The sequence below is a fragment of the Polypterus senegalus genome, chromosome 2 (assembly GCF_016835505.1).
Source record: "Polypterus senegalus isolate Bchr_013 chromosome 2, ASM1683550v1, whole genome shotgun sequence".
Lineage (NCBI taxonomy): Eukaryota > Metazoa > Chordata > Cladistia > Polypteriformes > Polypteridae > Polypterus > Polypterus senegalus.
Window position 1 is genome coordinate 116,851,035 of NC_053155.1, and position 27,427 is coordinate 116,878,461.

At 35.5% G+C, this 27,427-nt stretch overlaps 1 protein-coding gene across 4 annotated transcripts in view; it reads left to right on the forward strand.

The window, feature by feature from the left end:
• The window catches only part of tiprl (TIP41, TOR signaling pathway regulator-like (S. cerevisiae)), a 39,312-nt gene that overhangs the window by 4,244 nt on the left and 7,641 nt on the right, over positions 1-27,427 (forward strand). For 3 of the 4 annotated variants that reach the window (XM_039744439.1, XM_039744438.1, XM_039744441.1), the window contains exons 3-7: positions 854-1,033; positions 7,504-7,603; positions 13,780-13,911; positions 25,473-25,568; positions 25,704-25,766. In XM_039744439.1, coding sequence (XP_039600373.1) covers positions 854-1,033; positions 7,504-7,603; positions 13,780-13,911; positions 25,473-25,568; positions 25,704-25,766 — 571 coding nt within the window. The remainder of the gene's footprint in view (positions 1-853; positions 1,034-7,503; positions 7,604-13,779; positions 13,912-25,472; positions 25,569-25,703; positions 25,767-27,427) is intronic. The other variant, XM_039744442.1, reaches the window with a different exon arrangement.

The following is a 27,427-nucleotide window of genomic DNA, read 5'->3' on the forward strand; positions in this document are numbered from 1 at the left end:
TATTGTTCTGGAGGTGTTCTCCGTTACGCAGATAATGGAGTATAAGACAGGGCACTGTTTGTTATGGAACAAAGACTCTAAGTAAAATGTTGAATACTCAAGTATCTTTGAGTTGTGTTTACATATTACGCTGGTTATTACGATATTATATGAATTAATTAATTTTGTTAATACTGTACTTTTTTTTTTTAAATACAGTATTGTTTTCTAAATAAACAAGATTATTTGCTAAAGTAATCTACTATATGTGTTCTCTATATATACTCTATATCATTTTTAAAGAAGCTGTTCTGTTATCTGTCTTTTCTCTTATCCATCCCGGCCTTGGTCCTGACCCCTGCCAGGTAATCAGGGTGTACTGTATTTATTCTTATATTCTTTTTGTTAAACATATACTGTATGAGATGCTAAAGGACACAACTCCATAACAAATTGTATCCTTTTGGGAAGACCTAGAAATGTTTTTTTTTTTTTTTGTGGCCTTTAAAATATGAAATCTGACCAATAATAACATTTTAAAATCTATATTAGATAACACCCTAAAAAGAAGGGTGGGTTATTTGTCAGGGAAATATGCTGTACATGATGATAAACTAAAAAGTTTATGCTCAGTAAAGAACAGTGATCCGTTAATATGCATCAGACATGTAGGCAGTGTGTTGCAGTGACTAAGTCACTTTACTTTAAACCACAGTGATAGCTTTGTCCAACCTTTCAACTTACTGTGTGACCCTAAGCAAGTCATTTGTCTCTCTGCACTTATATGTAAAACTTTATATGTGTGTGTAAGCAGTTGCAATGTATCCAAATAAACATATTAATTTTTGCATTTCCATTAATTTTTTTTTGACAGATTAGCAGATGAAATGCAAATGGCTTCACTTCCAGAAATGCTCTTTGGTGATAATGTCTTAAGAATACAGCACAAAGATAGCTTTGGAATTGAATTTAACGCTAAAGATGCCCTGCAATGTGTGAACAACTTGCAGGATTCAGTGAAAGTGGCCTGCGCACAGGAATGGCAAGAAAGTAGGTAAGTGGAACACTGACATGTAATTTGATAAAGCTGGTTCTGGAGTTTGACTTAAAAGTACCAAATACAATTTTATTCAAATTGTGAAGACTACACTATGTATCACTACAGCTTCTTAACCAAAAGTATAGCCAGGTATACAGTATATGTTAAAAACATAACATGAAATTCTCAAACATGCTTAATCCAGTTCAGGTATACTAGCAGCCCCATCCCAGCAGTACTGTGACCAGGACAGTATCCATCTCTTTACACTTAAACAGAATCAATTTAGTGCTCTTTCACAGAAATTCAAATCCAGGAATCCTTAAGGCAGTGGCACTAACCACTGTGCCAGCTTCTTGGTATGTACAGGTATCAGCCTTTAGCTTTTAAGTTATAAATCTTTAAATTCTTTTTGTATAGTAAAGAAATTTTTAAATGAATAAAAAAATTATCTATGTAATGTGCAGCAAGCCTGAACCAGAGATATATATATATATATATATAGAGATATATATATATATATATATATATATATATATATATATATATATATATATATATATATATATATATATATATATATATATATATATATATATATATATATATATATATATATATATATATATATATATATATATATATATATATATATATATATATATATATATATATATACAGTGGTATATATATATATATATAAATATAACACAAGTAAACACAAAATGCAGTTTTAAATATGGTTTTATATATAATAACTGGTTGGGCCATTAGAGATATATATATATATATATTTTCTAGCATGAACCGCCTATATGCCATAGCATCTCATATATATATATATATATAGCCATTCAGAGGTGATATATATCATATAGACAGATGGCCGGACATATATATTCCATCTATATAGCAAAACAACCCCAGACCATATATGATGTTCTTTTCTGAAATGCTGTGTTCCTTTTACGCCAGATATATATTTTCCCATATAGATGTTTCTTAGCAAAATATATAGTGGTTTGCGCCTTGGATATATATGAACACTGATAATAGGCAAGTGAGGCCTGCAGTTCTTTAGACGTTGTCCTGGGGTCTTTGTGATCCTATATATAGTCCCAAAGCTATATATATTTCTTTGATGATGTCTAGCTATATATATATTGAAACAGGTGTGGCATATATATTACTTTTTCACACAGGGCCATGTAGGTTTGGATATATATTTGACTAATGGTTAAATGTGTTTGATGATCAGAAACATTTTGTGTGACAAACATGCATAGTTTTCACACCACTGTATATATATATACTTTGAGCAACTGTTTACAGCTGATCCTCCAGTTCGGATGTTGGACAGCTATAATCCCATGGTTCTTGAGTTTGATCCTCCAATTAGCTGTGATATATATAGGGAAGGCTGCAGGGATCTGTGGTACCCTGGCTGAATCTTCTCCAGGCTGGTGGTAAGGCTGTCGTCCTTGCATTCCAAGCAATCTTTGCTTCCATTTCGGAGACAGGCATCAAACTGACTGAAAAACAGGACTCTTATCTGGAAAGGGAAGTGTGATCACCTGGATTGCAGCAAATACAGTGGGATAACGCTGCTCTCGGTGTTGGGTAAAGTCCTCACTAGGATCCTTCTCAATAGGATTTGTGATCACTTGCTCACCTACCAGTGACCAGAGCAGCTTAGTTTTATACATAAGAAGTCTGCCATTGACTGCATCCTCACACTGAGCATTCTCATCAAGCTCAAACATGAATATCGGCAGATTTACTTTGCAGCCTTTTTTAATTTTTGTAAAGCGTTCAGCTCAGTTAATCGAGCTGCTCTGTGGGATATCCTGAGACTTTGCAGGATCTCCCCCCGATGCTGCTGGATATCTTGGCTGGCATGTTTGCTGCTACTGTTGAGTGCTGTGCAGATTGGAGGCAGAACCTCTGTGTTTTTCCCAGATGATTCTGGGGTTTGTCAGGGAGGGGTGTGTTTTTACTCCTACCCTGTATAGTACTTGCATGGACATGGTTTTAGGTGAGGTTGTGGGGTCCAGCATCTGTGGGGCATCTATTGATGAAGAAAGATTCACTGACTTTTGACTTTTCTCACGATGCTGTAATCTTCGCAGTGTCAATGGAAACTCTGATAGGGACTGTTGAGAGTGGGGAGTTTGAGTGTCTGGGCTTGCGAGTGTCCTGGATAAAAACCAAGATCCAGGCCTTTAATGACCTCTTAGGCACAGCAATCAGAAATATATCTGTCTGTGGAGAGAGTGTTGACCGCATTGAAAGATTTACTTACCTCAGAAGCAACATTCATATGGTGTCTTTTGTGTCTCTTCCAATGAAATCAGTAGATGGATTGGAAGAGCGTGTGGGGTCATAAGAAAGGGGTGTGTGGTGCTCTCTATATTTTTGCAAAAGGACGAAGGTCCAAGTCTTTAGAGTCCTGGTGCCTCCTGTTTTGCTATATAGTTGCAAGAGATGGATGCTATCCAGTGACCTGAGACAAGGACTGGACTCCTTTGATAATGTGTCTCTTTGGGGAATCCTTGGCTGGTTTGACTTTGTGTCAAATGAATGGTTGCTCACGGAGTCCCAAATGAGGTGCATTTCCTGCATTGGGATGAATTGTCAGTTATGGCCATGTGGCGCAGTTCCCCTTAGGGTGATATGGCTCAGGATCCTAACTGTTGAGGACCCAAGCAGCTGGACCAGGCCAAAGGGACACCCTCGTAACACTTGGCTGCGGCAGATAAATGGTCATTCATGGATAGTGGGACTGGACTGCGCGTCTGCCTAGGGAGGTTGCCAATTGGGATTTCAAGCTGTTTTGTCGTGTGGTGGGTGCAGCAATGAGCTGTACCAGTGCACGCTCTTCCTGACCTGATGCAGGTGCAAACATGATATATTCAGATGGATGCAGGTATTGGATCTTAGCAGTCCACAAACTGTAGTTTCTACATAGGGTGCGGCACCCACAGGGAAGATCTAATTTGTTTATATAAATAATATAAAGGTGAAAATAAGATAGAGTTGTAGACATAAATTTGTGGAGTTCTTTATTTACTTTCATGTTTTCATATACACTGCACTACACATTGTTTGTTTCTTGTTAGTGTAATGTGGAGTACATTGTTTGGCATATGTTTACCAGCTTAAAGAACAATAAACTTGGATTGAATAATTTTAAGCAAATTACCTATATTTTTTTCTGACTGACAACATGCCTAGTCACTTTTTGTTTGAAGCTTGTCTGCATTCCCCATGTGTACATGGGGGTTTTGTCTAGGAAATTAGTTTGTCCTTTTGCATTACAAAGAAGTGCATGATAAGTTATTTGATGACTCTAAATTGGCCACTTGTGAGTGTGGTTTGGTGCATGAGTGGGGCATGTAGTGGACTGGTACTTCACTCTAGGGTTAGTTCTGGTTTTACACTCTGTATTTCCAGGATAGATTATGGGGCTTTGCATTCGATTAAGTGTGTGTGAGAATTTTATATACACTAACTGGATTTACATCCCACCCCAGACATTTTCTGTGTGAAGTCTGCTTAATGATTCTCTGCTTATGTAGATTTTCCTTTGAATACTTTTTTTTTTCTTTTCTTTCCATAATCCAATCTCTTGTTCCAATATCGGTTAATGTAAGTTTGTATCTGCATATGTGGTCTAAACCATTTAAGGGTGAAGGAGTTAAATTGACCTGATTTAAGAGTGCTACTGGCACAGACTAGGACCCCTTGCAAAAATCCATTTATTTAAGTACATCAGGAAATAAACATATTGAAAGCTGTAAAGCATTTTTTTTTTAATTATTTTATTTTCCAAAACCATAACAGTGGCTTTTAACAGATCTAACATATTATAGTAACATACCTTGTACAACTATTTATTTCAAATTCAAAAATAATTACAATGAAAGCAATGGAAAAACATAAATACAAAGAAAAAAAAGCAGAAAAACAGACAAAAAACAAAAAAAAAAAGATTCAAACTCCACTCATAATGAAACATTGCTTTTAATCAAAGGGTAATGGTTTAATTCCAGCAGTCGGTGAAGATTGCTTAAACTGAATGTTTTCAGTAGTCTACAAAAATAACTTTAGCTATCTTTCCTAATGATAAAACATTTTCTGTACATGCATATTGAAATTAAACTTCTAGTCTTTGCTTTTTTGAACCTTGCTATTATATTTAGCAAACTATCTATTTGTATATAAAATGTTAAGGGTTGTCTGTCATACAAAAACCCATAAACCACTGAATTTACTCTCAGTCAAGAGCTTATGCCATGACACGCATAACACAACCCCTGAATTAGTTGTGTTAGTTACCTCTGGCACAAAATTGAGTTTGAGGTCTTTCTCAAAGCATGTGGCAGCACGTGGCATTCCTGGTTGGGAAAACAGCTGCATGTGCATGCCACCTTGCTTATAGGAAGGAAGAGCTGTACAGGAAAACGACAACGGAGAGCTCTGTTAACTGTGAAGCACATTGCACAGGCTGGCAAACAGTGGCCTCGACATTGGATGGCAGGAGGTCGGGGTTACTCACCCACATTATTGGGTTTCTGGTCTATTGCATGGAGAGTAGTGATGCGGCCAGAAGAATGGTTAATTAAGCCTGCAGCATGTCTGTCAGGAAAAGACTAGAGGCAATATTGGATGGCAATGAAGGACATTGCAGCAATATTGACAGAGTACTGTGTTCCTTGGGAAGCACTTCCTCGAGGACCTGAAATGGAGAAAAGCATAACCTCACTCTAACTCCGTCCGTTTGTTTTCCAAAAAGTAGATATAATGAACAGGGCAGAAACACTAAACATTATATGAAAAATGCCTCCAATTTTTCTGAATTGCCTCATGCATGTTTATCTCACTGTAATGCTCTGCGAATCCCCAAACAACCTTTAGCATTTCATTCTCAAAGATTAAATTATACATCTGCTCATCTGTACCTGATCTGTATGTGTGATTTCATTTTGGTCTGAGCTGTGCAAAATTATTTTCTACATTTTCAAGTGAGAGCATGTTTCACACACGACCATAGTTTCAAGTAAGAGGAGGATGGAAATTTGAACTTTCAAATTTTGTTTTTTGTGGACTTAAGTATATGAAGCTGTCAAAATTTTCTGTCTAGAACACATAGGAATGCAAGAAGTTATGGATTGTTTGCAGATTGCAACCACTCCCGCAAAAAGTATCTCTTCTAGCATTCAGTGTAGCTATGAAAAACCCTTTTTGTGAAATATTTTATTAACATTCATAGCGTAGAGTGATTTTTACATTGCTGAGCATCTTGACTTTGAAGATGTCAACATTCTATTTACAACATAATTAGTAAGTATTAATGACTTGTGTTGTAATAGACTTAGCATTACTTGCACCATATAGGTAAACAGGTTAACTCAAGCTGAGTAATGGCCTATTCTTATTCATTAATTATATTTAAGATCAGTAAACCCATTCACAAATCTAATTTCTGACACTGCTTAATATATATTTAGGTTCAGATGTAGTCACTATGTGTTGTGCTTGTGCTGCTTTCAATTTCTTTTCTATCTGTATTTCTAAATGATTTGTTTTATTGTTCTTTAGGATGATGAATTTAATTCTGCTTCACTTTTATTTTCATGTAGTTAGTTTATTCACGTCTTTTTCCAACACCATTTTATTGTTTTGAGTGCTGCCTTTTTGTGATACTGTTGTTACACCATCATTTTGGTAGTCGGGTCAAAGGTTACAATACATAACATCAGCAGTTCTACAGTGTAAATGTTGGTATGTTCACAGATAATCCCTGTCAAACTGAGGCTCTGGTTTTCTACATTAGTTTTAGTTGTATTTGATTTTTGGCAACATTGTTTTGACTAAGATCTAGGGTTTTGTTAAGGTTTGATTTATAGAATGGCTGGTTTTCCTGGTTTATGAATTTAACATGTTTCTTGACTTAACTTTCATCTTCTGGTCCATGATTCTACTTTCTTCTACAATATTTTGCTATGTTCCTTTATCTTGCCAGTCACACTCAAGCAAAACCAATCGCACTTACTCATTGCTTAATTTGCAATTGCATAGTTACACTGTCATGCTCATCTTTATTTTATGGGAGAAAAAGTGTAGTACTAGGGGGAAAAAAAATCCAGACATTGCAAGACTGTACAAATGCCTAACAGACATTGGTAGGGTTGAATTCAGACATAGACTCCTGGAAATGGAAAACATCCCTACTAGTAGTCATTAATTTATTCAGTGCTGCCAGATTCTGGAGCATGTTCTGATTCTGCTGGAACAATACAGAAAGCAATTATGCGTGTGATGCCAGTCCTTTTTAGGACATGCTATGCTATACAGTTTACACTTAACATGCCCATACTCACTGCTGCATAGACAATATAAAATTTTGATATATTATTGAATGATTTGTTAACAGTTAGTTGACAGATTTGTTTGAGTATTTTGTCTGTTTCTTTACTGTTTAGATCAGATTGTGAACACTCAAAAGAGGTGGTTAAACGGTATGACTGGACGTTTACAACAGACTACAAAGGTACTTTGCTTGGAGATGAATTAAAGTTGAAGGTATTTTTGATTTATTGCTTTATAAATTTAAACTCTGTAGCCCAGCTGTGCATAATATGAATTTCATGCAGGAAAAAACATAAACAGTTCTGTAACATTTACTTAATTATGCATTTTTTTAAAATGAATAATATTGTATATTTATTCTTTCCAGCATTATGATTAATTAATACTTGTTTTCTGTCTTACTTGATTGCAAATACACTTAAGGATAAGTTTGGCACTTGTCAAGCTGAAGTTATTTCTTCACAATTGTGATATATATTTATTTTCAACCTCAAATTGTGTTCTAAATTGAAGCTTTTTTATTTTAAAACTAGCTGATTACCCAGTGGCTTCGCTCACTGAGTGCAAGGGAAAAAAATAAAATGTAGTATATAAATTAATTATTAAACAGTAAAACATTAACATGTAAGAAGTAAAGATACATTGAGCAGCACTGGGGTGCTTTCAGGTAAAGTACATTTTAAAGGCGCTATAACACAACAGGTAAGTAGCACTAGCAGCAGCTTAAATGTATTTGGATCATCTCTCGGTAGCAGATCCCTTGTGAAAGGTGTTACACGACCGCTGTGGTATAAAAATTACATTTTCTATGCGATCCTGCAAATTTCTGCCTGACAACCTTGCACTATGTGCCTGTGATTTAAGAGAAAAATGATTCTGAGAAATGTGGACGCTACCCTTGCGTGCTTAACAGGCAGAAGGTCCAAACAATTCCCAAATCCAAAACTTAACATGAAGAGGTCGGTACATCTTCTTAGATGTAAACCCTCCATCTTCTTAAAAGAATTTATCACAAAAGCAACCTTGAATGTTGCGGGGTTTTAGTGACCTGAACTTACTTTAAGGGACAGTAACTAGTCGTGAAGCGCAGTTTACAAAGGGAGTCCTGCTTTGATGAGTGTAATCGGTGCCATTCGCAAAGATTTCCACTCTCCCAGGAGCCGACGGGGCACTCGAAGTGTCACAAACAGTTTGAGAAGAGAGGACGCCGCCTAAACTGCGAAGCTCTCGACTCAGCAGAGCAGCCTGACATTCCGCACCTTCGAGTGTACACTTTGTTCTCACAACCCTTCGTCGCTGAAGGCGGTGTCGTCTTCACATTGTTTACAGCTTGGCACAGTTAAAAAGTAGAAAAACACAAAGCTGTTTTCCTCATCTCTTCTACTATCAAGTACTGCCAATTAGAAAAAAAGTTATAATGTGGCAGTTTCCGCAACAGTCACCTGGACGAATAAATAAAACTTCTCTATCTGAACTCTATCAGCGCTGGAATCCAGAGAGGAGGACTGGGAGAGGGCGACGCGGGGCGCACTTTTATGGGATAGATCGGCGTGTTTGTGTTTACTTCTTTTCAATATCAGTAAAGTAACTGTCACACAAATAATAACAATTCATAAAGACGATATAAGAATGGTTTCCACAAACGAAGTGATTAGTTCCTGTATTATGTTCTATGGTCATACTTAATTTCCGTTTCGCATGGTCATACTTAATTTCCGTTTCAAACACGAAAAGAATTTTATATATATACTAGCAAAATACCCGCGCTTCGCAGCGGAGAAGTAGTGTGTTAAAGAAGTAAAGAAAAGGAAACATTTTGAAAATAACGTAACATGATTGTCAAAGTAATTGTTTTGTGTATTTGGCGGCAGCGTCACGAAGTTGTTTTCGTCTTTAATAAAAAAGCTGTTATAATCAGTCTACACATATATATAGCGTGGGTATTTTGCTAGTATATAATATACACATACATACAAACATACACACAGGTATATGTATGTGTATATACATATATACACACAGGTACAGTGGTGTGAAAAACTATTTGCCCCTTCCTGTTTTCTTATTCTTTTGCATGTTTGTCACACAAAATGTTTCTGATCATCAAACACATTTAACCATTAGTCAAATATAACACAAGTAAACACAAAATGCAGTTTTTAAATGATGGTTTTTATTATTTAGGGAGAAAAAAAAATCCAAACCTACATGGCCCTGTGTGAAAACGTACTGCAGTCACAGTCAGTTCACGTGATTACGTGGGAGGCGTGATGATGTCACAGATATCGAGCTAACGTCCATTACAGTATATGGAGAAAAATAGGTTCCAGTTATGACCATTACGTGTTGAATTTCTAAATGAAACCTGCCCAACTTTTGTAAGTAAGCTGTAAGGAATGAGCCTGCCAAATATCAGCCGTTTACCTACACGGGAAGTTGGAGAATTAGTGATGAGTGAGTCAGTCAGTGAGTGAGTGAGGGCTTTGCCTTTTATTAGTATATATATATATATATATATATATATATATATATAGAGGGGACTGGGCGGTCTCTTGGTCTGGAACCCCTACAGATTTTATTTTTTCTCCAGCCTTTGGAGTTTTTTTGTTTTTCTGTCCACCCTGGCCATCGGACCTTACTCTTATTCTATGTTAATTAATGTTGACTTATGTTTATCTTTTATTGTCTCTTCTATTTCTCTATTCATTTTGTAAAGCACTTTGAGCTACATTTTTTGTATGAATATGTGCTATATAAATAAATGTTGATTGATTGATTGATATTGATTATATATATATATATATATATATATATATATATATATATATATATATATATATATATATATATATATGATATCTGCTCTGTTCTTGTAGTTTACAATGGGACTTTAGGGTACTGGGGTCCAAAGGAGAAAGAAGAACAGTCATAAAATTTACCCAAATACATCAGTTTAGCAAATGTATCACAGGTTTTGATCTAAGAAAACATGGCTTCTGTATTTATGAGGCATTATTGAGATAACAGATGGATGCTAGAAATAATTATTATATCACAAATTCTTGGTCCCATTTTCTCAAGGTATAGAGATTCTTCCTTGTGGTTAGAGCTTTCACAACCGAATGCTGAACATCCCTTCCAGGACATTACATTATATGCCATTATTTTAGCTTCCAGAGCTAGATGTACATCGAGTGGGTGCACAGTGAAAAGATCACATATGAATTTCATTGTAGTTTGTACTCCAAAATCTGAACTGAAACAATTGCAATTTTTTGTGTTTTTAGTTAAGGTCTTACACTTTTTTATTATATTATCTTATGTTATTTGAAGAAAATAACATTACATACAATAAAGTTAAAGGGAAGCAACAAAACATAATTTCAAGTCTTAGACTTTTGAAAGAGCCAATCCACCTGTTATGTGGCATATCTTGCCCACATATTATCAAAAAAGAAAATGAAAGTGAGAGAGAGTGAGATAGAGTACACTAAAGCACCACAAACCAATTATTAACTATTTTGATACAAGATGTCGTAATAAAAGAACTGGGCACATTGTGTTTTGAGTGAGCAAATTCACTGACATTGATGCTAATCAATCCATAAATACACAGAGGGAATATGTAGACTCCATGTAGAACCTGGCACTGTGAGGCAGGAAGGATATCCCACTCTGTGTCAAAGCATTTGTACTGAACCCACTAAATGTCATCGAGATTAAATGTAGGTGAAAAGACACTGCTGAATTGGCCCTATTGTGTTGTGTGTGTGGGTGTGCGTGTGTGTGTGTTTACCTTGTGATTAACTTGCATCCTGTCTGGGTGTTTTTTCGGCCAGGCACCCTTCGAATGATTGCTGTGATAGGCTCCAGTTGTACCACAAGCCTTGCCTGAATAAGCAGTATGGGTGCCTATAACATCAGTTCATGCCATGTGATTACATGCTACGTGCAGTGCTTGAAGGGTACACAAATTTTTGCTAGTACTTTAATTTTTTGTAGGTTGCCTGGTCCTCCTTGCAATGTGTTTCAAATTCATGCAGTTTCTTAAATGTGTGACAGTAAGGGGTCCATCTAACAGTGTTGAGTGAGCTGTTAGAAGTATATTGAAAATCATCAGGTGCTGCAACCAGTTGCAGCAGGTATTCCACCACTGAAACTGATAAATGTGCCACTTTACTCCCTGGCTATGTACTGTACATGCTCAATATTCTGTCTCGCTGGCACATATGCATGCTGTAATAATCCAGTGGCAACAGGCAGAGTTATCAGGAGTACTGAGTACAGTGAAAATCTTACTGACACATCTGACAAACATGTAACATACTGCCACTCTCCAGTGCCACAATCGGCATGTATTGGTAGTCAAACATGGACATCTTCTTGAAGTGCAGCTGAATATCTATCATTTAAAATCAAAGCCATTAGAAAGGTATTTTTTCATCACAATTTTATGTCTTTTTAGAAAAAGACTTGAACGTGACATGGCGAATAGTGTCTTTGTTTGAAACAATTCAACTGAGCATTTGTTTGAGTAATGGCTATAATAGAAATGTGAGACACTGAAGAATATTATAGCTTTCTAGCTCTTTAAAACATAGTTGGAAGCAGAATTATGGTGCCCAGCAATGGTGGTGTTGTAGAGATTGGCAGTTAAAATTGAATCAAAATGTATGTATTGGCACTGTGTACTGTTAAGATGCACTAAGTGGCTCAACATTCACTATAATTCACTATACAGTATAGCTCTGATCAGCAATACTTTCACAATGATGAGAGGAAATGGGAGTCCATAAGAAATTTAAAACAGTGTGCTATTCCTCGGGGGAGGAAGATGGACTTAATACAATATAAAATTTTATTGCTAAAACATCACAGTTCCATTTACTATTTGCATGCCACATTTGTGTTTTTACAGTTACTGTTGCTATATCTCCTGTTCAGCTAAATATGCATAGGGAGAGAGAGAAATTATTATCTCTTGAAACCCCACCTTTTTGCCAATCACAAATATTAGTTTAATCCACAGAAAATCAACTGTTAAGCAGTAAACTGTGTATTCTTTAAGAGTACCAGAGGCAGTGCACTCTGAAGTGTTCACTATCATTTGTGTAATTTGCAGTTAAGAAAATTGGAAGTTCTGATATTCTGTGCATCTTGGTGATATGTCAGATAGTTAGCATGTTGTTATCCTCAGATGATAATATCACAAACAGAATCTCCAAAATGTATCTGTGGTGTTACTGACAGACAGGCAATAAGTAGTTGGTCTTTTATGTGTATGATAATTTTTCATCCAAAATGCAGCACTGTTATAAACAATTTTCCTTTTTTTAAACATTACATAACCAGTTATCAATTAATGCAGTTACAAGGGACTCGTTGCTATATTTATCAGCCAGCACAAGAAACTGTGTGATGTTAAAGTAAAAACACAAATTTACAAATGCCTTTCCTGGTTGTGGATCACGATGACAACCTGCTGAGATGGAATAACCAGGCCACTCTATCCCAAGTAACCTCATTCAGTTTTTCATTGGAATTTTGCACCTTGTATACTAGTTTTGGTTTTTGTTTTCTTACAGTGGATTATGACTATCTAGTTAACTTCCCAACGACCGACAACTGGCAATTCTTGATCCAGAGAAGAAGCAGTTCTGGTCTGAGATACACCTTTATTGCTGTGTTCCTTCTCCTGTTCTGGAGAGTGAGCCCATCATTTTTGCACAAGAATGTATTTCTTTTACTTGTGCCTATGATCTCATTCTTTTGGCCAATATCCAGACCTTAAGACATTATGTAAGGATGGGAATATAAACTGATTGATAAAATGAAAGTTTTGTCCAAGGACTTGACTTCTGTTTCACTAAGTTTCTGTACACTATCTGTAAAAATGCTGCCACTAAACCAGTTTTTTTCTCATGGTAATCTCTGTCCTGCACGTCAGGTGACTTCTGACCACTTAACTGCAAACGACAAACCAGTCTTTTATTAGAGGATCAAGACCTTGGATTTAAAAGTGCAATTTACTATTTAGAATGCACTTGGCCTAGCAGCAGCAAGGGTGTGAACTGTAGGCAGTTTTGTGTTAATTTTGACATGCTACAGTTTGTATTTTTTATATTGATCACTGGGAAGAAATTCTCATTTAAAAAATATTAAGACTTTATATTAAGATTAGGAATATCCCTATAAAAGTAAAAAGTGATCTGTTTTTATAGTCGGTCAACTGTATATTTCTTAAGAAAAAGCTAAGTTAAGAAGACTTTACAAAACAATTTTTTATATTTTGTTGCAGTATTGTTTTTTGGATTGTGTATCTTGTATGCAATTATTGTAAATGGTTGGATGCATATAATGTGATCAAGCCAACCTCTCTTTCTTTACAGGTTATTCCTACATCTGACAGAATTGATATGGAGAAATTAAAAACGAGAGAACAAATTGTTTTCTTTGAAGAAGTTTTATTGTTTGAAGATGAGCTGCATGACCATGGAGTCTCTATGCTTAACGTAAAAATTGTAAGTAACTCAATTAATGTGTATTCTTCTGTCATAATGGTAATGAAATAGGGTGATTAGCTAATTTTCTGAAAAAGGAGCAGTATTCCAGTATTTAGCTAGCCAGTGTTTAATTATACTGATTGGAAAAAAGAAATGCAATTCTTGTTGGACTGAAATATTAACCTTCTGAATAGTCTATGTGTACAGTGCCAAGTTGAGTGACTCGCTCATCAACAAAACCAATTTTTTCCATTTATCTAAAAAGTTGAAATTAGGCAGGATGATATATCTGTGTCAGTAAATATCCACTATGAAAGAATATTCTAATATATCAGTATTTAGCGGGTTAAAAAAAACACAAAAGAAAAACTAAGTACCCCAAAATATCAAAATGCCTTATCTGATTTGTTTGAAGTGTGGTGATGTGGTAGAAAATAATAAACTGATGTGTTTTTTTCATTTGTTGATATTTGTTGTTAATGCTGTAGCAAATGGTGCCTTCTAATGAAATGCATCCCCTGTTTTGGCACAACTGAGGGTGATCTCACAGAGAAATGGGTGTATGATAATTTTAAACAGATAAAGGCTGTTTGCAGCAGTGAATAAAAGCAGCTTATTATTATAGGTAGCAACTGAGATGTTTGGTTTTTTTTTTTTGCATGTTTTTTTTCCTCTTTTTTCCTGTCTCCCTTAACCAATGTTGGGATAACAATTTCATTGTTTTGCTGTTTATTGTTAAGTAGAATTTTTCAACCTTTATGCCTTTGGGACCCAGTTTTACATGCTTAAGTTCCTTGATAGATAGATAGATAGATAGATAGATTATTAATCCCAAGGGGAAATTCACATGACCCTCAGACAGGATTTGAAGATTGAGGGAATTTTCTCCTTCATGAATCTAACATAGTTAAATTATTTGGGGGATGGGGGGCATCCTTTGGTGAAATGAGCACAGTTACAAAAACTGGGAAAAATTACACCACATTTTTTTGAAAAAGCCAACACTGCTGTTCATCTGCATATCATCATTACATTTGCAATACTAATGAACAATCACGTCAAGTGGTTTTCGGAGAAAAAAAAAAAAACAGAGGAAATATAAAAAAAAAAACCCAAGCTAAGCCTTGATTGAACAGAATGTAGCGTCATTATTTTCTATTGCTGGTAGAGATTGTTTTTTTCAGAACTAGGGCCTTTGCCCCCCTGCTTGCTCGCTAACCCCCGTGTTTGCTTTTCTGGATACACACTTTTAAGATTTTTTTTTCCTTTGAATTTATGCTGTTTCATTAGTTTCACTTTTATTTCTGAACTTTTGTAAAAACAATATTTGGAATCTTTGGAGTCCCAATATGCTGAATCTTTTAAATGAGGTCATTGAGACATGGGTTTAATGACTTTGTACCATAATTCAGGATAGGTTTCTCTGTTTGGAATTTTAGCACAGACAAAATGATCTACATCATCAACAGTTAATAATTTTTTTTGCAAAGTAACCAATAAATGCATGGGATGTAAACCACGTTTTTGAAATTCTCTGACTTAAACCTCAAAGCCTTTCAATATTTACATACTTCTGACATATCACCTATGTCCATATATTCGATCTCTAGTCGCCTTTTCGTTATTGCTCCGAGCAATAATTTCTCTTTTTGTGCGCTAATGCGATGTTTACTTTATTTGTTTTAACACTGTCGTTCTTGTTCTGCTTTCATATTTTGTATCTTGCTCTGCATGTGTTTCGCATCTACGTTTTTTTTGAGTCTCTTGAATTCCAGTTTTTATTATCTGTAACCTGCTCTGCATGTGTTTGTCCCCCTTGTTTTTTAACCTCTTTGATGTTTTACTTTGTTTTCTACTGTTTTATTTCTGACCTCTCTTTGTCCTGCTTTTTTTTCCAGTGACACCTGGTCCGTGATTATTTTCCCTTTTTCGAGCAATAATTTCCTTTTGTTTGTGTTACTGCAATCTTTACTTTCTTTTTTTTTATACTTTGTAATTTTCCTACTTTTATATTCTTTAACTTTCTCCACATGTTTATCGCGCCAACATTTTTTTTTTTTGAGCCTTTCGAATTCCACTGCTTCCATAATCTCTAACCTGCTCTGCATGTGTATAGCGCCAACGTTTGTGAACGTCTTTATGAAGTTCTACTTTGTCTTTTACTCTCTGTCTTTTAATTCTAAGCCCGTTTGGAAGTGCTTTTTTTCAATTCCACTTGTTCCGGGCTGATAATTACTTTACTTATTTTCTGAATTTGCACCTACATTATTCTTTTTCTTTTTTGCTGTTTTTTCTCTCCAATGCTTTTGAGTCTCTTTTCTCCACGCTGCTTTCTTCTTCGCTTAGTCGTTGACGTTTCATTTATTACGTTTTGTCCTTATACGCTTTATATGCGCTGAGACGCTGGATCTGTGTGTGCTCAAATTCTTCTCATGACTGAATGTTTTGTTGCCTGTGGTCTTATTTGATATTGGTTTTAAGTAGGGTGTGCCTTCAAGAATCTCATGTTCTACATCATTGTGAGATGGTTCTGGGTCAATCTCTTGGCACAAAGTCTCATGTTTAAGGTCCCTGCGAGATGCTCCGTGGCCATTCTCTTTGGTCTTGCGGGTCTTTTAAGCGTCTTCCATGATCTTAACTTGAAGATTAGGTCTCGTTTCCTGTCTTTCTCTCCCAGGATTTTTTTTTTTATAATAGAGAGATGTGATAAGAAGAGAAAACAGGATGATGCTTTTGACTGTGTAAAAAGTAATTGGTAACTTTTGCTTTATTTGCTGGTAGAAATTTATTCAAACCTACTGTATGCTGTGAGGCAGTACTTGTTTTAGAATTTGATGCTGACGTAGAGTCAAATTTTTTTGCAGTTTTTACCTTTGAATGAAATCAACTTAAATCAACTTTGTAACATTACCGAATATTACTATAGGTAATGTCCTTTAAAATAGGCTTTTCCTTCTGTCTCTTTCACACCAGCACCACCGAGATCTGTATGTAGCGTGTTCAACAGTAAGCAATTTAAGTGAACTTTAATAATCTTAATCCCTGGTTAAAAAAAAATACAAATATTTTATACAGAAAAAGTACTTTGTTACATAGTACTTTTGATGCGCCTGATTAAACAATGGCACTATAACTGAGGTGCGTTGACTTAGAAAAAGTTTTGGTTGAAACCGGGTCACACACCTAGTAAATCAATAATAGCAACGGTTATAATAATAATAATGAAATAATAACAGCAACAACAAAAATAGGAAAATAGTAACTATGCAGTCACTCGCAATCTTCTGAGGCTACTTTTTGCTTGAGACATCTGGTGTATATAGCCAATTAGTTTCTGAAACTACAGGCCTGGTATATTATCCTGTTCCCACATGGAATCCCAACAGAGTCACTAGCCATTGGCAGGCAGAAATTCACAACTCCAGATTTTGTTATTGGAGCATTCAAATGGTACTGCGTAACGTTAAGGTAAAAAGTGGTAATGACCTGCCTAAAATTGAATTCACAGCAAACTGTGGAGTTTTGCTACAACAAATAATTCTTGAAGCGCTAACCGGTCAATCATTGACACAGGAAGAAAAGCTTTTAGTTCCTGTCTGGGAACCCCAAGGCCAAGATGAAGTTTTGCTTCAATCTGATTTTTGTAGTTTTATTTATTTAAAATGTAGTGTTATCGGCACAGAATAATTTACAGCATTATTTTTGTAAATATTTTTCAGCACTTATTGCTTTTTGCACAAAACATGTTTACTTATTTGCAATATTGACTATAATTTTTGCTTTTTAAAAACATAAAAATATCTCAATTTATTGTCTGTATTGGCAGCTTATACAATTGGTGATACTGCACAGTACACAGCCTTAATCTCTGATTTATTGTTATCACATCATCATCAAGTTTCTCGCTCATTGCAGTTTTTCCCAACGTCATGCAGCTTTGCTTTAAAACAAAATTTCATGTGGCAAATTAATATATACAAAGGTTGTAAGCAAAACCTTGATTTGCAAAATGCCAAACTTGTCCTTTAAAACACAATCAAAAAAAATTTCAGCAAGTTTTGCAAAGCTGTATGTGAAGAGTTTAGCATCAGCTTTGCAAAAGTATATACAAAACAAAATTTGTCTATTTTGTGCTTTGCTGATCAGGAGAATAAGCAGAGCAAGGCCACAACTGAATATCGGCATTCTTAAGAACATTTGTGACAACAGCAACTGGCCTGAGATTGTCCTAGCAGCACATATCTAGTAAAAAGAGGTTTTCTGAACAGTCACTTTGTTGTATAGCCGGCAGCATGAATCCTGTCCTTATTGCCCTGTTACACGATTCAGGCATTTAGTCTGCAGAAAGTTTCTTCTGCAGTTTGAGTGGCAGATGTGAAGTGAACTCTGAGATGGATCACTGTGTTTTGTTAGTCCTGCTCTGTGTTGCGTCACTGCTGGTCTATTGTAACTTTTGCAGTTGAGACACAAAGGACTGATTTAATCCATAGTGCCTGTTAACTCTGGCACATGATATGCCTTCCTACAGCATGCAAATGGCTCTTTACTTGCTTCTTGGTGATTATTTGATGACTTATGGAATGAAAAGAAAATGAACTAAGGGCGACATTTGTCTTGTTTTAAATTAAGACCTGGTCAAGCTTTTTATCTCACTGGGGAAAAAGTATACCTAACAAGCTTAGTGTGTTTGCAGTGCCTCACTTCAAAATCAGTATTGCTGGCTGGAGAGCTGAAACAAATTGACAAAGCATTTGAGATAAAAAAAATAATTTACTGCTTATAGAAAATGTTGTGTTTCTTCTTTCCATCAGTATATATTTTAGTGATGTTTACTCTAAATGTAAAATAGTATTAAATAATGCATTCTGAAACGTGGGTCACACCCATCTTTTTTTATTCATTATACAGTATTTTAGGGTTTTTGCAGGCATCTGATCATTTTTATACTCGCACATTCCAAAACGCATGAAATACTCAATCCCTGCTTGTTAAATTATTCCATTTTAGGTTTGCTCTCGTAAAATGAAAAAACCAAATAATGTCTCTCTGTCTGTCTGTATGAAACAACTCGGCTCCCAATGGACTAATGTTGTTGAAATTTGATACACCTATTATTCTTCAAGGAAATTTATCAATAAGTTCCATTTTCATTCAGATGTCTTGAATAGAGCACACTGTACACATTTTTGAAACTTGAAATATTCCCATTTAAAAGTATTGGAGAATTCTGAAATTCTTTCTCTTAAAACCTATAGTACTAGGGTGTTATACCGCGTTAGTCATTATGAATATAGAGAAAAGCCAAGCAAAATGACATGTGATTACATCTTGCCTGAAGAAAGGGCCTGAGTTGCCTTGAAAGCTTGCCTTTTAGTTAGCCAATAAAAGGTGTCATTTTGCTTGGCTTTTTTCTACTCTCTTAAAACCTAGAAACATTCTGTGAGACCTCAATTACTTATTAATGTACTGTTTCAAATGTACTTTCAGAGAGGTTATTTCAACTTGTATATTTTCCTCTTTTACACATCTGGTAGCCGCTCCTGACGGCAAAACAGATCTCCAATATAAGGTATTGAAATTCCAGCAGAGTTGCGCATGCTCAGGCGGGAATTCTCCGCCACAGCAGCAGCTTGCGTGTGCCTCTGCAATACCAGCTCACATCTCCTGCAGCTTGAAAGCATACCAGGTAGGTTAAATGATCTTCATAACCCTAACAATAAACAAAATCGTCTATCTCCACAAATACATAAAATTACATTTTATTATTACTGTTATTTTTTATGACTTACTGTTACAATGTATTTAATAAACAAAAATGTAACTTTCTTGAAGTAAATCACAAAAAAAAATTAGAAATGCTCCAACTTTCAAAACAGTTAACTAAGTTCCTGAACACACCCAAGTGTTATACAATTCATACATTTCATGACTTTTATTGGTTTATATTTTTTTTTTTTGTTATACATTTATGTTCTAGAATTACTGTACTTTCTTTATCTTTTCTGGGACTGCTGGTACAGTGTCTTAAAGTCTCATATTTTTTTGTTTAGGTTTATAATTTCTTATATCGAATAAAATAACACTGGTTTTAAACAACTTAATATATTTATGTAATTTACATCCATAGAATATGGAATACCATTTCTTCCAAAATGTCAACACTATTTAATTTCAAAATGCCCCTTTTTGTTGTTGTTCTGTTACTTCTCAATCAAGACAAAAACAAACAGGCTGATCCTCTTCCTATTGGTTAATCTTTTGCTAATGGATACCTTTCCCTAATTTTAGGCGGGTAAGCTACTAAAAATCTATAACACTGCATGCATTCCAACTTGCAGAGACGCAGAGGCAGTTAAGACTTGGGAAAGTTAGTTTTGCAGATGAAATAAAAGGATGTCATTTTAATACATGGTGCTATTTTACAGCAAATTATTGATACAGTAAAACCTTGGATTGCAAGCAACTTGGTCTGCGAGTGTTTTGCAAGAAGAGCTAAAATTTTTATTAAATTTTAACTTAATAAATGAGCGAGGTCTTGCAGTACGAGTAGTACATATATGCTTTGTCTGCTGTGCGTCATGTGATCACAACTGAGCTGATGGTGGTTCTCTCTCTCTCACTGTGGGATTGTGGGTAATCGTCTCCCATTCTTGGTCTCAGTCGGCGTGCCTCACTCACGTAGTCAACATCCGTACAAGCGTATACTGTTTACTATACCATTGTGACCATGTGCGTGTGTTGTAACGTGTGAGTCCCTGTCTTGCACCCCAAAACATGAAGCTGAGTCTCAGTACTTTAGCAACACCAGCTTTATTCAGCTTGAAACAGGAACAGCACGGTTATTTATTTTAGCGGGATCTGCCATTCTCCTATACACAGACGCAGTCAGGTAGGGTCATGGCCAGGTTAGTGGCCAAGTAATACTGTGCTCTGCGCATTTATAATGTTCCTTGTATCACCCATCAAAGGCAGGCACTTATAGCATGTCCACAATCTTTTCGGATTTGCTTTTACAGAGAACTGCTACAGCGCTGGCAGCCTGCGGTTGCTTTGGGAAGCTCTTCTGCATGTTGTCCCGTTGGGTGGAATCCCAAAAGAGTTTAGAAACCTTACACTGCGTAAAGCATTTTTTAATGTTGTGTCCAAGTGTAGTGACTCTTCAGGCAAAAGCAACTGTCATTGGATAGGTTCCTTGTTAAAGTCGCAAAAAAATAAGATTCCAGTGAGCCAACAGATAGCAGGGATTCCGTTAGAGTGAAAGTCGTCCTACACGATAACCTTCCTATTTCTTGTCTCCCTCACACCAGCTATGATTTTTTTCAAAGGTAAAGTGCAGATAAATTTTTTTATGTATTTTCACTTTATATTTTGTATTAATCATTTCTATATGAATAGTTTTGGGTTGTGGAAGGAATCAGCGGAGTTTCCATTATTTCTTATGGGGAAATTCGCTTTGATATATGAGTGCTTTGGATTACAAGCACATTTCCGGAACAAATTATGCTCACAATGCAAAGTTCCACTGTATATTGGAAATGCTCAGACAGACAAGTGCTCGTTTTAAATGTTGATGAAGAAGCCATTAGTTGTTTAAGATTGATTGAGCGCCTCCACACAGAAAGGTGATCATGAAAAAGTCACATAGGCACACATTAAAGTTGAATGTGCATGCTGCAAAATCTAGGTAAAATGCATCCAGAAGAACTACTCATAGGACATAACATAAATGTTTTGAAGAGCACTTATTAAATACTAGCAAAATACCCGTGCTTCTCAGCGGAGAAGTAGTGTGTTAAGGAAATTATGAAAAAGAAAAGGAAACATTTTAAAAATAACATAACAATCATGTTATCATTGTAACGAAAAGGCAGGAGTCGCCAGCAGGAAGACATGAAGCAAGGCGAACAATAACAGGCTTGAAGCAGTGGAGTAAAGAAGAAGGGAGCAGTTAGCATGACAAATAGCTGAGGAAAGTAAGGAGGTGAGTGAGGAGGCACATGAGCACGGGATGTGGTTATTGTACTGTATATAGGCAGGGAGCCAACCACATGGTAGGTGCGCTGACAGCTGCTGTGCAGAAAAAGGAAGGAGGATCAGGGGCGGTCCTTGTGCGTCTATACAATGATATAAATCATCTGTTAACAGAAATAAGGAATGAAACCACCAAAAGGAGAAGTCAGTTCTGAAAAGTTCCTTACTGCATAATGGTGAGAACCGTCAAAAAGAAGATATTTTCGAAAGTTCGTTACAGGGCAAAGCTTGAAATTAAACATACTTAACGTTTGTAAGTACAGTGTAAAGGATGAGCATGGGAAATTTGGGCTTCCTATGTATATTGGAAGTCGCAGAAATAGTGAGGAGGGGTTTCCCCTATCTATATTTACAGTTTAGGGGGTACACCCGTATCCCCCCCTTGGGTGTTGCAATAGGACATGAAAGATACCTTACTTTTGTAAGTACACTGCAAGGAATGAACATGCGAAATTTTAGCTTCCCACCTATATGAAAAGTGGGAGAATTAGTGAAGAGTCAGTGAGGGCTTTATGTTTTTATATGTATAGATACATTAATATAACCATCTTTTCATGTCAAATCTGTGTAAGTCTTAGAATGCACTAACCAACAAGAAAAATAGAATTGGCGTTTTAACTTAGACAAATGATTCTGTCAGCTGCTGACATTGATTGAAGCTGCCAAGTGCAACAGTTTTACACTTGTACAAGTAGTTTAACATAAAAAAAGCTTAAGACTCCTAATAGTATACTATGTAGTTTAACTGCATAGGCAGGGCCAATGCTGGAAAACCAGTGCTTTAACTCAGAAACAAAAATGCACACGCTTATTGTAAGCAGTGTTACCTCCAAGACCTCTTAAGTGTTTTCGAATAGTGTGCCATGGCACAGTGCTGCACCATGAGATCCACCCAGGTGTTGGGTTGGGAGCATATGGTGTGCTGTGGAAATAATAGCGTAGCACACCGAGGTCTAAACCTGAGAGGGGCAATTATTTTAAAGTATTACAGAATGCTCTTGAAAGTGTGTTTATTTAAACTATTCAAGTACATACAGTTAATACTTCTTTCATTCATGAACAGATATGCTGTATGTTGCTCATGAGAAAAGGTTTAAAAAATGTTGTTGGCAATCTGACCTATCTTTTTTAATAGTGCATGATATACAACTAAATTATTAAAAATATACATTCAATGTTGATTTAGACAAATCAGATTACAGGTCTTAAAGCAAAATTGCCCGCCTTATCACATTCTGGTGTTTCAACAATGATGATGGTCCAAAATTTGTCTTGGCAATAATGCAGGAAGATGAGAATAAAAGAAAAGAATAGGCTTTACCTCCACTGAAAAACATTTAGCTAACTTCAGAAAAGTTACTGACATACTACATATTATTATTAGCAGGCTTTAGAAATTTCCGTTCAACTGCAGCATTGTGCTAGAACTTTAAGCATTCAACATTTGCAGCAAAAATGTATACCGGGTGTTACAGACTCAAATCAAGTGTAGGTTTTTATTATATAATAAGCTCACTATTCCAAATGGTAAATGCAGGGAGGACCCGGGATCGAACTCACAACCTTACGATTATGAGATAGCAGTTCCAGTTCTTAGCTCTGCACCAGCCAAATCTCCATTATGTTGATTGATATTTGGGTTTTGGTTTTTATACATTAACAGCAATATGTAAGTTGAATAATTTCCTTTTCTTCAGTTATATTCTTGAATAAAAGCACACTTGTTATACCTTTTGTGAAAGTGTTTATTTGATATTTGGACTTCAGTCTTCACACATTATACACTTCATGTCAGTATTTTGTCATTATTACTATAACATGAAAAAAGTATCTGTTTAAGTTATGTGTTCAACATTTCTTGCCTCACATTTTCTATCATTCTACATTTACACAGATCATTGTAGACACAGAACACACACTAAATGCATTCCAAATAACGATATATTATTTACCCTAAACAATTCCAGACACCTCACTCCCAGATAAAGAGACTTCAGTGCTGAGAATTTTGCATCTGACTTGATTGGCTTCACCTGCCTCAGTGGGAGATGAGTGAGCAGGCTGGCTGATTGACACATTTGCAAAACAAAGATGCTGATGAGGAGGTGTGAGGGAATTTAAGGTGGCCTGGCATTACAAATATTTTTGTAGGCTTCAAGGATTCTAGTGTTAAAGGCAATGGAGCATAACTGCCATATGTCTGATTGTCATTTTTGTCATTATAACAACTTTAACATCACAGTTTTAAACAGCCCTTTCAACGTTGCCAGCATTTTAGTTGCATTTTCTTATTTAGACAACAGGCAGTTTTCAACACCGTCTGTGTGCTATGTAACTGCTGAGGCAACACACAATGTATAAAAAATTTGTTAACCTTAATATTAATTTTTATTGCACCTGTGATATGTTTTTGCTGTAACTTTGGCGGTAGGTGGCTTAGGATTAGTTTAGTTTAGCTCTTGCCCACAGTCACATTTAAGGGATTGGTTAATGAAAGCATTTAATGTATTTGAGCAATCACAGTTGGTGATTGTATCTGGTTTTTCAAGCTCATTATGGGGAGGAGTCCATACTGTACCCGTTTCACTTTCTTTTTGATGATATCACTTTGCTCAAGCACCAAATCCCAGTTCCATCATGGTCTGTATTTTCAAATGTCAGGGCTATTTGAAGGCAGCAGCTGAATTTTCACCTGCTACTTTTATGTACAGTAACTACATTTGAGTCCTATGCTCTTCATGCTGTGCAGACACACCATGAACAAGGAAGAAAAAACATTAACAATAACCAAAAAAAAAAAAAATCACAAACTACAAATATTTATGGAGCACCCAGAATACTGAACCTATGTTTGAATATATACTTTACATTTTAATGAGTATTTTTGGCTAATTTGACAGCATTAATAATAATGTTTTATTTGGTTAATAATGTTTCTGAGAAGCAGGCTTAAGACAAGCTAGTTGTGTCACTACAATGTAAATTGTAAAAGGATTTGCTTTTGGGCTTTCAAGTCATTCCACGTTTAAACACTTGATTTCTGGAACAAGGGCTTTTGCACCATCCATCCCTTGTTCACTTTAGGCAGGTGGCGGATTTCTAATCTTCTTTGTGCATTGCTGGGAAAATGGTGTGTGCTGAACTATCATACATTGTGCACACCAGCACATATGGACACCTTAGAGAGGAAATTGATTGCAATTTGTAGTTATAATAACCCTTTAATTTTGATAACAACCAACAAAAAAGCTACTCCCAGTGACAGAAACGTTAAACGGATTATTACAAATAAATTGTTTTCCTTTACTATTTTAGTGAGTGTTAAGTGATGCTCTGCATAAGGCCCTGTTACTTTAAACCATGATGCAAGGTGTTTAATGACTGTAATATTCTAACAGATTAAATTTGTATTAAGTGGTCTTTGCTGTCACACCTATTAAAACTGTCTGTCTGTAATTTTATTATGCTTTAATCTCATTAAGTTTAATAACATTACTAAAAACATGCTATATAGTAAGTCGTTTTAAAAATGTTCAATTTCTCAACAGAGAGTAATGCCATCTAGCTTCTTCATATTAATGAGATTTTTTCTACGTGTTGATGGTGTCCTTATTAGAATGAATGACACAAGACTCTACCATGAGGCAAGTGGAAAATCAGTTTTGTTTTTTTTGTACATGATAATTGTATGGAGACAATACAAAGCAACTTTACAATTCAAATTACCATACCTGAAATTATTGTAATATAATCCTGTGTTATGTATTCTTTTCTTGTAGGCTGACAAAAATTACATTCTACGTGAATTCAGTTGTCGAGAAAATAGAATGTCAAACCTCCAGGTATTGTTATTGTCACTGTGGCACTTCAAGTGACTAATCATTAGTTCATGTTTTTCAATATTCCTAGGAGAAATATTTAATGTATGTTAATTGATCTTCTTCTGTTTGTTTTTAGTTCACTAACACACTAATTGATGTATAGTGAGAGTGAGTGATTGTATGTAATACAATCTGAAATACACAGGAGCCAATTCCAGTGCTGATTTTTGCCTTGTGTTCAGTGTTGATGGCACAGGCTTACCAAACATGAATTCAATTACAGTGGCATGCAAAAGTATTTAATCCCCTTGAAAGTCATCATAATTTTCTGCATGACAAAAGATTTACACAAATAGTATTTATCCATTCAGTATTTTAATGTGGACTCTTATGCTGTAACAGTACATTCCCAAAGTCAAAATAAACCATTTTCTGTATATTTTTACCTAAAGAAGGAAAACTGAAAAGTTATTATTTACAAGGGGATTGGATACTCACACCACTATAAATTAGCACAGAACATCATTACAAATTATGTCAGACACCATTATTTAAATGAAAAGTAAATTATTCGTTTTTGGAGACATAATTAAAAATGTCGTTCATTGCCTTTGTATGCACATATGAAGCTTTTGAACTTATGGACACCTAAGTTAGGAAAACATTTTATAATGGGGTTGGTAAATGTGAGTTTAAATTTGACCAATCACATTTCAAATTATGTGTAAAGGTGATTGTGATTATCCCTAAGTAAAATCCGCTTTCACTATTGGATCTCTAACTTTTTCTTGGCAAAAGAGTGTACTGATAACCATGGTCTACAAGGAACTAACAAGATCTGTGAGATCATAGTGTTGAAAAGTTCAGATCTGGATACGAATATGGAGACATTTCTTTGGTAATTACATGCAGTATTTCATAGGACATTTTATGGAAGACTGCCATTAAGAAGTGGATTAACCACCAGGATATTGCAAACATCAAGATGTTCTTCCAAAATTGTTAACTAGGGACTGTGAAAATTCATCAGAGATGGGTACTGTAGGAACATTTTAGAATGAGGATTGGATCACTTGGAATTAATCAATCAACTATTAGTTTTGGTTTTGGAAATGACAATTAATGAGACAGTTCATTAAGACTTTATTTTCCTTGCTTTTCTCTGTGAATTGATTTCCAGGCCATTAAACTTATATCAAAGTTAAAGAAGCAGAGTCATTTTAAGAGAGAGAATAATGCAGTGTATTCAAGAATTATAGAAATATAACTAATTTTATATTGACATGAAAGACAGGATGCAAAATAGCTATGTTAGACAAACATATTACCCAGAACAGGCTCGTTGTTACATGTTTATGTATAAGTTTTCTGGACTGTATTGATTGTACAAGATATTTCACATACAGTTTCATTTTTAGAAATTTAGCATGATGTCATATTTGGCTTATCCTTGTTTTGATGCACAGCTGTGGGTGGGAGAGAACTCAGCTGCAGTGTTGGAATTCAAGACTTTTTGTCTCTAAATGACTTGTAAAAGCTGTAAGTTTACTTGACACAGTCAAGATTAAGTGTTACAAAATAACAACCAGATAGATGTTTATCTAACTGTTTACTTCTTACAGTGGATTCAGGGACTATTCAGCCCCCTTCACTTTCTGCACTGTTTATTATATCGTACTTTT